The sequence below is a fragment of the Sceloporus undulatus genome, chromosome 4 (genome assembly GCF_019175285.1).
Source record: "Sceloporus undulatus isolate JIND9_A2432 ecotype Alabama chromosome 4, SceUnd_v1.1, whole genome shotgun sequence".
Classification (NCBI taxonomy): domain Eukaryota; kingdom Metazoa; phylum Chordata; class Lepidosauria; order Squamata; family Phrynosomatidae; genus Sceloporus; species Sceloporus undulatus.
This window is the reverse complement of record NC_056525.1, coordinates 120,611,506-120,625,713: the sequence shown is the minus strand read 5'-3', so window position 1 is coordinate 120,625,713 and position 14,208 is coordinate 120,611,506. Positions and strand designations below refer to the sequence as shown.

The window sequence follows — 14,208 nt, the reverse complement described above, 5'->3', positions numbered from 1 at the left end:
TTTTTGTTAAAAACACAGGTTGGATGGCCATTTATCAGGGTGCTTTAGATGTGTATTCCTGTATGGCCCTTGTTGTTCCTTCCAGCTCTATGGTTCTATGATTTGATGTAGCAACTGGACGATAAATCTAAGGTGGACACTACCAGTTACATACAAATGTTGCCTGTCAACCTATGGTGAGTCCATCCATTGGATAGGGCAGTGATGGTGAACCTTTTAGAGACCGAGTGCCCAAACTGCAACCCAAAACCCACTTATTTATTGCAAAGTGCCATGTCCCTCTGGCTTTCTAATAACAAACTCTGGCAAACTCTATGCTGGGGTGACGGCACATGTGCCCACAGGGAAGGCTCTGAGTGCCACCTCTGGCGCACGTGCCATAGGTTCTCCATCACTGGGATAGGGTATTCTTAAGTGAGGAATACTCAGAGGTGGATTTGCCAGTTGCTTCCTCTGAAATATAGGCTACATCACCTGGTATTCAATACATAGCACCAGATCCTAGCATTACTCCCCTGCCCCCTTTACATTAAAAGTAGTTTTGGGAAATTAAGATTTTATGTGTGGGAGTGTGCATGTGCTTAACTCTTTTTCTGCCAACATTTTTCTTAAATGAAACTGTTTTCAGATGTTCCTCCTCTTTAACATTCTAAGTTTGTGTGTATATATAGAAAACTATGTACTGCCTTTGGAACCCTGTGAGGAAGAAAGCAGCAGGGTGTTGGTGTTGGTTTTGAAGGATGGAAAAAATCAGTGGGAAAGATGTAAGCATCCTTGTCCCTTTGTCACTCCTTTCAACCTCATGCCTGTTCTTCAGATGCTGTTTTTATTTTATTTTATTTTAAAAAAGCAGTGCTGGGACTTCCTGACATACAGTTTATCCCACAGATTGATCCTATCCATATTTCCTCAGTAATACATTCAACTTCCCAATAAAGCATACATAGAACTAGAGCATTTGTTTATTCCCCACAAACATCATCTGGAGCCTATTTAATCTTAAAGATCCCCATCCAGTTGTACTGGCCAGCAATTACTCTTGATTACCCACAGATACATCCAGGCATTTTTATGGGCCCAACTAAAGGTTTGAGTGCACATGAAAGTGAAATATCTGTGCTAACAGTCCATGTGAAAATCTGTTCCCTCAATGTGTCTCTTTCCTCATGTTTAGGAAGTGAGCTTTCAGTGGGTAAGTGCAAGGCATTAACAAAAATAAAGAAATAAATAACGCTGATTTCAGAAAATTGCCTAAATGGAGCAGCCTGTTCCACAACCGGAATATATTTCTGCCAGAAAATATAAACTTCTGTTATTTCATATGGTGTAGTAACTACAATCCAAGAGTATTATTAGCCACTTACAGGCACACAAACAAGGCAATGTGGGTGTAGATTTATTTATTTATTTATTTATTTATTTATTTATTTATTGCATTGATTCCACTTATTCTTATACTCAATGACATGCTTGGAAAGGTAACTAAAATATTGTATAAATAAAGCTCTCATTCAACTGGAGTTTCGCCTGTGAATTTTAGATGCTGGGGCAGTAGTACTAGAAACAAAAGATGGGGATAGATGGACTCTTGCTCTGATTCTGCAGCACACTTATGATTTCAAGAGAAAGCATGGCTAGTGAATGACAGTTTTAAAAAGAGCCCTACCCTCTCCTCTTCTCTTCCAATCTTGCTTCTCACCCATCTGTCCATTTCCTGATTTTCAAAATGCTCACTCTTTTCATATTCCAGTTGTTTGGACTTGAAACCATAGCCTTACCTGAACTTGTTATAGCTACCCACACAATGCACACTTTTCTTAATTCTTGCCTTGTAGAGATTCACCAACAAACCAACAGACAACTTAACATGTAAATCACTTCCTCTCAACCAAGGGTCACACAGTATATATACCCCCCACACCTCCATGCCATCATTCTCTGAAGATGCTAGCCACAGATGAAAGTAAAACATCAAGAATAATCTCTTCTAGAACATGGCCACATAGCTTGAAAAACCCACAAATAAATTATTCTCTCTGAACCTTCAAATCAAAGTCAAGGGAGAAGGTAGTAAATCATTAAAATCATTTTCTTCTGATGCTCTGTATGCCATACAAAAGTGGATCACAGGACCAGGAAAGTGGGGAAGACCACTGATGCCTCAAGTCAACATGCCATTCAGAGAAGGACTGAGAAGAGGGATTGTTAGGCTACAAGCTGAAACCTTTATTGAGCAGGTATGGCCTTAGATATTTTGCTGCTTGAGACAAAACAACAAATGGTTCTCCCACTATGTCATGGGAAACGTAGTAACCCAAGCTAGCCATAACTACAATAACAACCACTCAAATGGCATGTTGCCTTATCAACCAAGTTCAGCCCAATGGAACAGCCAACATGGGACTGTCCCATTTACACCCCCCTCCCCATCTATAGTTGCTCCTTGAAGATCTGCAGTCCTGGAGGCTTCCATAGCCTCCTCCGGGGATGCCTGGAGATCGCTTTGTTGCTTTCTATGGTGACCTACCTGCAGTGGGCTTGTTTGAGAGGTTGCTGTTCTGATAGATAGGCTGTGGGGTCTCATTCTGCGGCTGTCCAATCACTGGGGTCAGGGAAGGTGTGTTCACATTGGAGAGGATGCAGCCAGTAACCCGCTAGGAGAAATAGTAATTGTCAGTTGGTTTTTATAGCATTCATGACCACTGGAGAAAAATTTAAGTATGTTCATTAGGATTTCATCATTCAAATTGCTTCCATTATTTTCAGAAACATATCCAGGTATATCTCAGCTTTGACAAGTTCCTGCCTATTACCACCTAGGTTCACCGCCTTCTGCCACCCAAAAGTAGAAGGACACAAACACCCCCATATTTGACTAAAAACAATTGGGTTTTGGGGTAATGATGAAAATAATGGGTAGAATGCAGACTGCTCCAATGAAAGATCCATAGGCAAAGCAAGGTTGGGGTGCAGTGAACAAGGAGAGGCTCTGGATATCCGGATCTGCTGACAACTTTTGCATGTGGTGAGAGAGGGAACAGGAAGAAAGGAGACAGCAACTTTCAGCTGACAACCTAGTCCTGGGTTTCTGAAAATTATCTTAAAAAGATGCTTAAGCTCTTAAGCAAAACACATATTCAGAATCACTTAGCACCCTTCTATGACACCTCTACTACTGATGAACAAGAAGTATGCAGAATTGCTTTACCTTAAAGCCTTTCATAACTGAGGAGCCAAATACGAATACTAATATCCTTCCTGTGTGCCAGGTTTGGCAGAGGGAGATTTTGACTGAGTATCATCACCAAGAGAAGCACATTTTACATTTACAAAGGACTGGGCCCTCTCTTGGGTATGTCCCAGTTCCAGAACACCCCTCCAAAGATGGTCTAAAGGACCCTGACTTTATATTCTTTTTGGTGTCAGGTCAAGATGTTTTTATTTGCCCAGGTATTTTAAATGCATATGGTACAAATAGTTTCCTGGGAAAGTGATGCCTCTTAGTTTTACTGTACTGTTTGATAGAGGTTTTTAAAAGAATATGCTTGGCTTTTATAAAAAGTCATACACCACTCTAAATCCTTTCTTGAATGGGGGCTGATTCAGGATTTTTAACATAATTAAAGAGATAGAAGGAGAAGAAAAATTAAAGATGGTAATGACCGATATTGCTCAGGACTGATGTCAACCCAACCCCTGTTGCAAAAAATTCTTGTCCGTCTAAGGAATATACTTAGATATATAGTTGGCCCTCCACATTTGCATCTTTGACTTTTGCATTTTTGATTAAAATGTTCTCTCTAGTAATGTCTATGTTGTCCAGCATGACTCTATTGTCAACTTCTGCCAAAAGTCACACTGGAGAACCTAGAGCAGTGATGGCGAACCTATGGCACGCGTGCCAGAGGTGGCACTCAGAGCCCTCTCTGTGGGCTCATTTGCCATTGTGCCAGCAGAGTTTGCCAGAGTTTGTTACTAGAAAGCCAGAGGGACATGGCACTTTGCAATAAATAAGTGGGTTTTGGGTTGCATTTTGGGCACTTGGCCTCGAAAAGGTTCACCATCACTGACCTAGAGAGAACATTTTCCTAAGTATCCGTAGCTCCTCCAGTGCATTTTCATTGTCAACCTCTGGCAGATCTTGACCACAGAATAGCCCTGGAAGATCTAGCAATTCCTAGACAGGTATTCTCTCAGGTAAAAAAAAAGTGGGGTTTTTTATTTGTGGTTTTTCCACTTTCACTGTCTCCATTGTACATTTTGAGGTAAAGGGAACAATCTTTTTTCTTAGCCACTAGGGTGTGCTCAGTTCTTTCTTTAAAAAAGGAAGGTGCATTGCAATCCCATTGTGTGCACAAAGAGGGGTACAAAACTGTTAGTGAAAGCACGCCCCCACAATATTCACACTGAGTCAGTGTGCAAGAGTCCAGAATCATGTGGCTTTATTACAGTGTTACCCAGTCTTAGGACTACACTGCAACTCTTTAAGCATCCTGCCCGTTAGTGTCATCTAACTGAAATATAGCAGGCCCTTGGTAACTGCTGGGGTTTGTTTCCAGGACCTCGCTGTGGATACCAAAATCCGTGGGTGCTCAAATCTCATTAAATACATTGGCATAATAAAATGGTGTTCCTTGTATAAAGTGGCAGAATCAAAGCTTGCTTTTGGGAACACACACACACACATATATATATACATATATTTCAAACTGTGGATGGTTGAATCTGTGGATAAGGAATCTGTGGGTACTGAGGGCCTACTGTATTGTTATATTGGACTAGTCAATACAAAGATTCAAACTGTTTCAGTAGTCCTTCATAATGACAGTTAAATGGGTATTAAAGGATCATACGTAGGGTTGTCAGGTGAAATAGAGAGTAGTTTAATGGTTGTCTTTGTTGTTGTTATCCACCCTCAAGTTGATATTGACCCATGACAACCCATGACTGCTCTTAATTCTTAGTCTCCCCCTTTTTTAGGGTGTTAGATTGTAATCTTTTAATTGTAACTACTTAACTGTAATCTTGCTATGCTGTATTTGTTTTATTATTTCATTGTTTATTGGCATTTGCTTCATTATTTTTTGAATGAGGAGTTAGAAATGGGAATTTCCTTTTGATAATTATTGATTTGAATGTTATCCTTTGTTGTTACTGAATTGTTATGAAATAATAATAATTATTATTATTTACTATATATTGCTATGTTATATTGTTTTATTAGTTTCATGTTTATTGTTATTGCTTTGTATTATCCCCACTGTTGTAAGCCGCCCCGATTCCCAGTGATAGGACAGGATATAAATAAATAAATCCTATTATTAGCTTTTTGATTCCTTGCTCATACTAATGGGACATCAGCATATATTCCCTATTGGAATCAGCTTCAGTATTTTGGGACGTTTGCTGCTCGGTCCCTTCACCCACTCCTGTCTCCACTCTCACCAGACAGCTCAATGGGGGGAAAAGATGCTCAGACTTATTTGCTTGAGCACGGAGCATGAGAACCAAAGGAAGACCCCAAAGTAGAGCCTTTGTTGTTATGATTAAATGAAGTTGTATGGCCTGTATATTGGGTGTGTATGTGTGTGTGTGATTGGATGGAGGGCTGAAGCCAGGCGTGTTTTGACTGTTCTTGTGTACCTGATGAAGAAGTAGCAACCTCTGTCCCCAGAGTAAGGCTGCTCTTTCTTTGCCAAGTGTTCAAGAGAAGTCACAACATGCCTGAGCACACTCCTGTGTCCAAACAATGGTCAGAAGGCAGGGACATGCCTGACACAGCTGCCCCAACTGCTTGCTCATTGGGAGTGATGACTCTGCACAGGGCGGTACAATATACCACCTTATACAACACCATCCAAAGTATATGACATCACTGAGAGTTACAGTGGATCCAGGCATAAAGAGTTGTTTTTCCTTAGTATTAATAGCTGCCAGAGAAGTGACAGTTAAATGGAGGGGGATTTTTATTACTTTGATTTATATACCTTTTAACCAGGGAAGCTTGCAAATGCTTTCCTTTCCTACTATCAAAAATCCTCCCCCCTGGCTACTGTTCACCCTGGGAATTCCCACTGATGTGTTTGAAAGCTTCCCACTTCCCTCTGCAAAGAGCAGCCACAATAATATGTTGAGACCCCTACTGAGGAAGAAAAAGGTTAAACACACACACCCTTGGGTGCCACAGTTTTGGTGAAAATTGCCTTTTTAAAGTGTCAGTTCTCAAGCAAGAAACACTTCACTGAGAGCTACTGTAGTTAAGTGACTGAACACCATTTAGGTGGTCCCTAGTCCTCCACCCTTCCATGAATTCAACAGGTTACCTCACTGCAATTCATGGTCAGCCCTCTAATCTCAACTGCAATATGAGTACAGCAGTGCTGGCCTGTTGTCTACATCTTTTAAAGACATTACTGAGATACGTATAAATGAGATACAGTATTCTGTAGTGGTTAGATTGTTCAATATGGAAGATCTGGTAGCTCCTGCTTCTGGTCCCCACAGAACCATGAAATTCACTAGCTGACATTGGATCAGTCATTCTGTCTCAGTCATAATTAACTCACACAATTGTTGTGAGACTAAAGTAGGGAGAAGAAGAAGAGTCAGGTGGATCATCTTGAGCTCACTGGAGTAAGAGTAGGGTACAGATAAGGAGACAGATGAACAAAACAGGGGATGAGGATGATTGTCCCCATCATCTGGGCTATATAGTATTTGCTGTGTAGAGCCAGTGTGGCGTAATGGTTTGAGTACACTGGTACCCCGGGATACGAATGCGCCGCGTTACGAAATTTCCGGGTTACGAAAAAAATCCATTAAAAAAAACTGTTCCGGGTTACGAAGGTTATTTCAGGTTACGAAAAAAATTTTGGTGCTTTTCGGCGCTTTTTCGCACCAAATCGCGGCTTTCGCTATTAGCGCCTATGGGGCTTCGGCTTGCGAATGCTTTTCGGGTTACGAATGGCGCCGCGGAACGAATTAATTTCATAACCCGGGGGAGCCCTGTACTGGATTACAACTCTACAGACCAGGGTTTGATTCCTAGCTCAGCCATGAAACCCACTAGGTGACCTTGGGCCTGTTACAGACTGCCAAAATAAAGCTGCTTCGGGTCTCTTTGGAGGTATGCTATTTAAATGACGCACGCGTCCTAAGAATCCGGAAGCTGCACCAAAGCTGCACTCCAGTGCTTAGGAATGGAGTGTGGCTTTGGTGTGACCTCTGGACTCTTAGGACCCATGCATCATTTAAATAGCATATCTCCAAAGAGACCTGAAGCAGCTTTATTTTGGCAGTCTGTAACAGGCCTTGGGCAGGTCACATGCTCTCAGCTTCAAGGGAAGGCAATGGCAAAACCACCTCTGAACAAATCTTGCCAAGAAACCCCCATGATAGGTTTGCCTTAGTGTCACCATAGGTCGGAAATTATTTGAAGGCATACAACGTACACACAGCTTTAGAAACAATTCTGGTAAAAGTCTCAAGAACTTTTAATCTGGATAATCAATTCTCTCACAGAGGCATTTTTAAAGAACTGGTAAGATGGAAGCACTACTAAAATAATCTAGGGATGCAAATCCTTGACTAGCTCATTCTCATGTTCAAGAATGAATAATTGCTGTAGGTTCTTCCTCACTTCAGGAGAAAACAAATATTTCTTTGCAGTATTTTTTCCTGTACTTGAATGTCCTGAAGTGCTGTAGGGAAATTAGTGTGCAAAGAAAAACATGTGGCATATTTTTCCTATGAAGGAAACAGTCATTTTCTGCACAGGAAAACTGTTTCTTTGCATAGAAAACCTCTTTCTTTCTTTCTTTTTTTGGTCCCCAACCATGTGATTTCCTCCAAACAATAATTCTTCTGCAATGCTTCAAGGTGTTCAAATACTGGGAGAAAACAGCATGAAAGTCTCACTGCTCTAAAATGCATCTCAACAATGTCTCCTGATTATCAGGAAACAAATCATTGTGAATAATTGACCCAGAAGCCAATAACTGTGCATTTCATTTCCTTCCCTATCAAATGCAACGAAGAGAGGAGAAACGTATAGGGCTTTACATTGTTTGGCTGTATGATGTCAGGGAACTAGGTGAGGGTTCCTATAGGTTTAATACTTGTGTGAGAAAGGAATTTTAGCCAAAGTAGCATGTCATATTATATATGCTATATGGAAGGTATTAGAGGCCTATCCACTTTTACATGTGGTCACTCCATAAGGCAAAGGCTAAACCTTAATGCACATCATTAAAGCCAAGCCCTCCCTCCAGTCCATCTGCCTTGGTCCAGGCCTTGGAGGTAGAGAGGAACTGCTGGACCTCTTACCCTTTGCCTCCACCACTCCCTTCTCCTTCTGTGTCATGTCTTTTTAGATTGTAAGCCCAAGGGCAGGGAACCGTCTAACTAAAAAGATTGCATGTACAGCGCTGTGTAAATTTACAGCGCTTCATAAATAAAGGTTAATAATAATAAATAATAATATCAGGAGGAGTGCACTGTGGCAAGGCGAGCTTACCATGGAGGCAAACTAGGTAACTGCCTTTGGTGCCAAAATGCCAGTTGTTGTGCCTACTTTGGGATTAACCTATTGCTATATAGAGAGTACTTGTAATTTTTCCAGTCCTCAATGAAAAAGGGTGTCTCTGTACATTGAGCTACTCTGTCAATAAAATTATCGAATGCTGAAACAGAATCATAGAATCATAGAGTTGGAAGAGACCACAAGGACCATCCAGTCCAACCCCCTGCCATGCAGGAAATCTCAGCCAAAGCATCCCAGACAGATGGCCATCCAGCCTCTGTTTAAAGACCTCCAAGGCATTTCTGAATCTTTCTGTGAAAAATCTTTGCACAAAAGACTAGCTCCTACCACTATACATGTTGGCTTTTGCGCAAATGAATTTCAGAAAAAATTGCAAATGTCCATTTTAAAATTAGCAAAAATGAGTTTGGACACAGATTCCTCTTGAATCCAGAATAGAATTAAAATAGATTGAGTTCAGAGGCAAAAGAAGAGAACCTTTTCTCAAATTTACTTGACAAAAGCAGCCAGGAGCATTTATAAGGAGATTTTGTTTTAGATACTGTGGACATTCTTTGTTTTACTTGGGATTTATGAAAGTAAGCCAAACTTTCCACAGGATTTGAAACTGGAGGGCAGGAGGTGCCACCCTCCCATGAGTGCTCAGGAAGGGGATTTCAGTTTTAATTGAATACTAGTCTTTAAACTTATCTGCATCAAGGTATTATTTGAATCCAATTTATTAAAAAAAGCTTTTTCACATTTCCACCACATATGATAAAATGCCCCTTTGTGGTGCTCACATTTCCAACATACATAAGAAACACCCTTATACATTCTATACAGTTTCTCTGGTATCATATACAATCAATACATCATCTTCTAAACATTATCTCTGTGATCATATCATGCAAATTTAAGTCCCCTTGACCACATATTCTTCCATTGGCCCATCTGTTGTTGTTGTCGTTGTTGTTGTTGTGTGCCTTCAAGTACAGTAATTTCCAACTTATGTTGACCCTAAAGCCCATCTGTGAGAGCCAGTATTGTACAGTGGCTCGAACACTGGACTATGACTCTGGAGACCAAGATTTGATCCCCGGTTCCGCCATGAACCCACTAGGTGACCTTGGGCAAGTCACACTCCCTCAGTCTCAGGGGAAGGCAATGGCAAACCTCCTCTGAACAAACCTTGCCTAGAAAACCCCATGATAGGTTTGCCTTAGAATCACCATAAGTTAGAAATGACAAAGACACACCAAACACACACACAGAGTCGATCTGTATATTATAGCCAAAATTCCTGGTCCATTCTATAATACATTCTTTACCTTGTTCTTCTTCCATTCCAAATTTCAACAAAGGTTTACACATTTTAGCAATTACATGTTCATTGTCTGTACACAGCTGCTCTTCAAATGCTGACTTGTGCTCAAAACTATACATCTTTTTGTCCATTTTCAATTAAAAACCAGAACTTTTTCCTTTGGGGCTGTTGGTTTCACAGCTAGAGAACACTCAAAGACTATTACTTCAGTGTATGACCACAGCAGCAAGATTGTTGTACATGTACAGAAAGAATTTGGTACTGCCTACAATGGAGGAATGGTTGTTGAAATTAACAGACTTAGCAGAAACAGTTAAGCTGTCTTATGTGATTAAAGAAAGTCATTTCTCAAAGACTGAAAACCCCTTAAAGACTTTTTGTGGGGAAGAAAAGAAAATGATTTGTCAACCTTTGGTTTTGATTATTAGAAAGAATGGACTATCGAGATAAAGGAATTTGTTGTATTACTAGAGAGTGAAGCATGAATAAATAGTATGTGTACTGTATATAACTGCTGAAAGAACAGAAGCCATTTTTTTCCTTTTATTTGTTTCATTTCTTTTTCTTATAACTTTTGTAATACTTATTGTAGCTTAAAATTGTGAATAAAAATAATTTAAGAAACAAAAACAAAGGGGGTTCTAGGCACAAGAGGCATACAACTTCTGAGCCAGTTTTGGACAAACTCAGCCCAGTTTTCTAGTATCATATTCCTTACAACAGCCATTGCAATTGTATTAATTAATCTATTGTTTTTATCAGATAAAAACTCTTTCAACTTTCAATTGTAATACTTACCCATACAAATATTAAATGCAAGGTACTCACATCTATATGTAAAATAACGTATATATTTATAAAATCTTTCATCCCAGCTCCCACCATCAATCTAACTGATCAACTCACTTTCATTAAGTCCCGATGGTGTTCCAGTACACTGCAAGTGGTCTGCCAAGTATCTTGATAACATTCCCAGGGGTCCACCCTATGGTGAGGAAGAAACAGAAAAACTCACTTGATCGTCAGAAACTATTTTTGTCAGATAAATATGTGCTCCTTCACCCTTTGTACAGATTTATTTATAACCAGATTTATTGCTGAGTATTAAATAATAAATGTTCCCTACTCTAATTTTTTCTAATAATTAATCAATAATTAATAGAGATGTTCTATAAACCTACAATCAGGATTCCTCCACTGTAGCCAAAATCATGTTTTGCTTTTGATTTTATGGCCCTGCATTTCCAATTTGTCAATTTTCATTTGTACATGTGCATATGTGTCTATGAATGCACATATCACAGGTGGCCCTCCCATATCCACTGATTCTTTATCCACAGATTCAACATAGTGGCTAGAAAATACTCCAAAAATATATAGGTGCCAAAATGCAAGCCTTGATTTTGCCATTTTGACACCATTTTACTATGCCTTTATATATAATGTGACTTGAGCATCCATGGATTTTGCTATCCACAGGGAGTCCTGGAACCAAACCCCAGTGGATACCAAGGGCTCACTGTACATCTCTAATAATCTAATATTTGTCAGCTAGAGACCCAGGGAAACTTACCCTTAATGTCTGCCTAAAACAAGGACCTTATTAATATCCTCAGTGTCTGTTTCTTGCTTTTTCTTTCTTCCTCTATCTTCTTCTTTCCCGTCTCTTCCTCCCCCCCCCCCACCCACAATATAGAGGCACTTATATTAATTCCTCTTTCTTGATAGTCTTCTTCACTCTCCATTTTATCTTCTCTTTCTCTCCTCAAAATATAGTTTCTTTGAACCAATGGTTTCCAACTATGGGCCCCATGTATTGTTCAACTTTCAGAATCACTTATCATTAGCTCTGATCTGGGAACTGTCAAAAGCAGATTGACAGGACTTTTTCTGGAACAGCCTCAAGGCTCTGTATTGATTCACAGAGGGATCATCATTGCAACTACTAGCTGAGAATGCCTCATCTTATGTATGGTTCAATAGTGTATACTCCCAAGATGGTATCCATATATTTAAAGGTTTGGGAATTTTCCTAATCTTTAAACTGTGAGTGCTCATGTGTTCTCCTTGAAAAAATCTGTACTGTTTTGCAGCAGTGTATCTGCAGTAAACAGTGTAATAAAGCTTGAGCTGTGAAAGAATGGGATTCTACTCTAACTTATCCTACTGTAGTTATGAGTGCTTCCCTATGGCTGAATCCATACTGCAGAAATAATCCAGTTTGGCATCACTTTAACTGTCATGGCTCATTGCTAGGGAATTCTGAAACTGCACTTTGTTGTGGCACCAGAGCTCTCTTACAGAGAAGGTTAAATGTCTCACAAAACTACAGTTCCCAGAATTCCACAGCATAAAGCCATGCCCGTTAAAGTGGTGTCATACTGATTATTTCTATAGTGCGGATGCAGCCCTGGTCTCTTCCTACATGTGCTTTTATTTTATTTTAATACTGTGGAATTTACAGCTGCTGATATACAGTATATGTTTTTGGTAACTGTTAGAATTGCATCGCTTAGTTTTGCAATCGTGATTAACTTCAGCCTACAATACCGGAGTCACTTTTCATTTTTAATCATGTTATTTTTGTCTTTTCTACCTTGAAGAAATTTAAATCTGTCCTTTTATTCCCCCTCTGTCAGAATAAGTGGAAATTAACTAAAATAATTAGTTCCAGTTGTGTTGATTTAAGGCAAGGTGACATTTAGGCTTTCAAAAAGAACTCCTGGATGGACTGAGTCTCCAATGCTCTGCCTCTTCCCCTTGGCAAAACTTTCTTCATGGATGAGCAGAAAATGTCTATGAGCCTTATCACACGGAGGTTTTTGCAGCTCAGATCCGACATGACTGCGGGTCCAATGATGCGAATTAGCGTTATAACGTGAATGTTTTATCAGATGTGATTTCTTTCTATGGGCTCTCCTTCCATGGCGCTTCTGCAGTGAATCCAAAGTGACTCCTCATTTTGATGAATTCAGAAAAAAAGCGAATTCACAGAATTCGTTTCCAAGCATACTTCGATTTCACTCCGAATTGGTCTGGTGTTGAATGCAACTTTGCTTCTGCTCTGGGACACCACCGCAAACCCCCTGAGTTGCAAATTTCCCATGATGCGGTGCTGCAGTTTTCCTCCATTTCCTTTCATTACTCCTTTCACTTTCAGGGCAATTTTCAGGGCAATTCGTTTTTTGGGACTATAGATATGTGTGTATGTGCGCGAATGTGAATATACAGATACATATCTATCTATATATGTGTATGCTGAAATTGCTGAAATGGAAGGAAAAATAAAGAAGGCAGATGAAAAAGACACAGAAATATTCACGAGGCAAATATTCACACAATCACGCAATTACGCGAAACAGGAAACAAGAACTTGCGCCCCTTTTCACCCCAGAAATGTACAAGGTCACGATGCGTTCAGATCCCAATGAGCATGCGCAAGGGTGCCGATTCGAATAGTTGAATCGCACCGGTGTGGTAATACAATTTGCACTCACTCTGCTTTGCTTGAATCCGCATCACGTGACTTGCCTTGGATTTGATTCCCCCTCGATTCGGAAGGGCAACGGAAGGGCAACCAGGTGTGATAAAACATTCACGTTATAATCTGAATTCACATAGCTAAACCAGGAGTCACCCCGGATCTAAGCTGCAAAAACCTCCGTGTGATAAACATCCTGAAAACCAGAGGAACTGTCACTCCCCCTTACTGGAAAGAGTGTGCAGTAATTCATTGTTTATTGGAATTTATCCTTTTTTGTGGCTGGCATCTTGCAGGCAGGTTTACTGTAGTTGGGGCCTCCTGGACAGATTCACTGTAACAGAGCGGTCTTATGGACTGATTTACTGTGCTGAGATCTCATGGGTGATGTGCTTGTTGCTGCTGTAGTGTCAAATAAAATTGAGTTACATCTTTTTACTGGTGTGGCATGGATTTCTGTTCCAGATTACAAGGTTGGGTTAACCCTTAAGATGATGTGTGTCAGTGCTTACATAAATCACCTTCAAGATTAGCATCCCCTCAACCTGTTGTAATCCAGATGTGTCAGATGGACTACAACTCCCCCTCTACTATGGTCAGCTAACAGGATTTACCCACCATAACCAACCAGAAGAGCCACTGGTTAGAAACCAGCATATTAGAAACCAACGTATTTGGCATTAGAAAACGACATATTTGGAGGGCACTAGGTTGGGAAAGGCTGCTCAGAATGTTTCTGCTGGTGAAGTAGAACTCTCAGAACAAAGCACAGAGTGGGGAGCAAAGCTTGCAATGCCAAGTTTGAAAATTAATTTGAAAATGGAAAATTAATTCACTAGCAAAAACACTAATACACTGGTGCCTCGGGATACGAAATGA

General features: G+C 40.2%; 1 protein-coding gene across 1 annotated transcript in view; it reads right to left on the bottom strand.

Moving 5' to 3' along the window:
* Window positions 1–14,208, bottom strand: part of NMNAT2 (nicotinamide nucleotide adenylyltransferase 2) — an 89,588-nt gene that overhangs the window by 17,397 nt on the left and 57,983 nt on the right. Inside the window, exons 4-5 of the mRNA XM_042465826.1 lie at window positions 10,755–10,833; window positions 2,528–2,654 (exon numbers count right to left, since the gene is read on the bottom strand). Coding sequence (XP_042321760.1) covers window positions 2,528–2,654; window positions 10,755–10,833 — 206 coding nt within the window. The remainder of the gene's footprint in view (window positions 1–2,527; window positions 2,655–10,754; window positions 10,834–14,208) is intronic.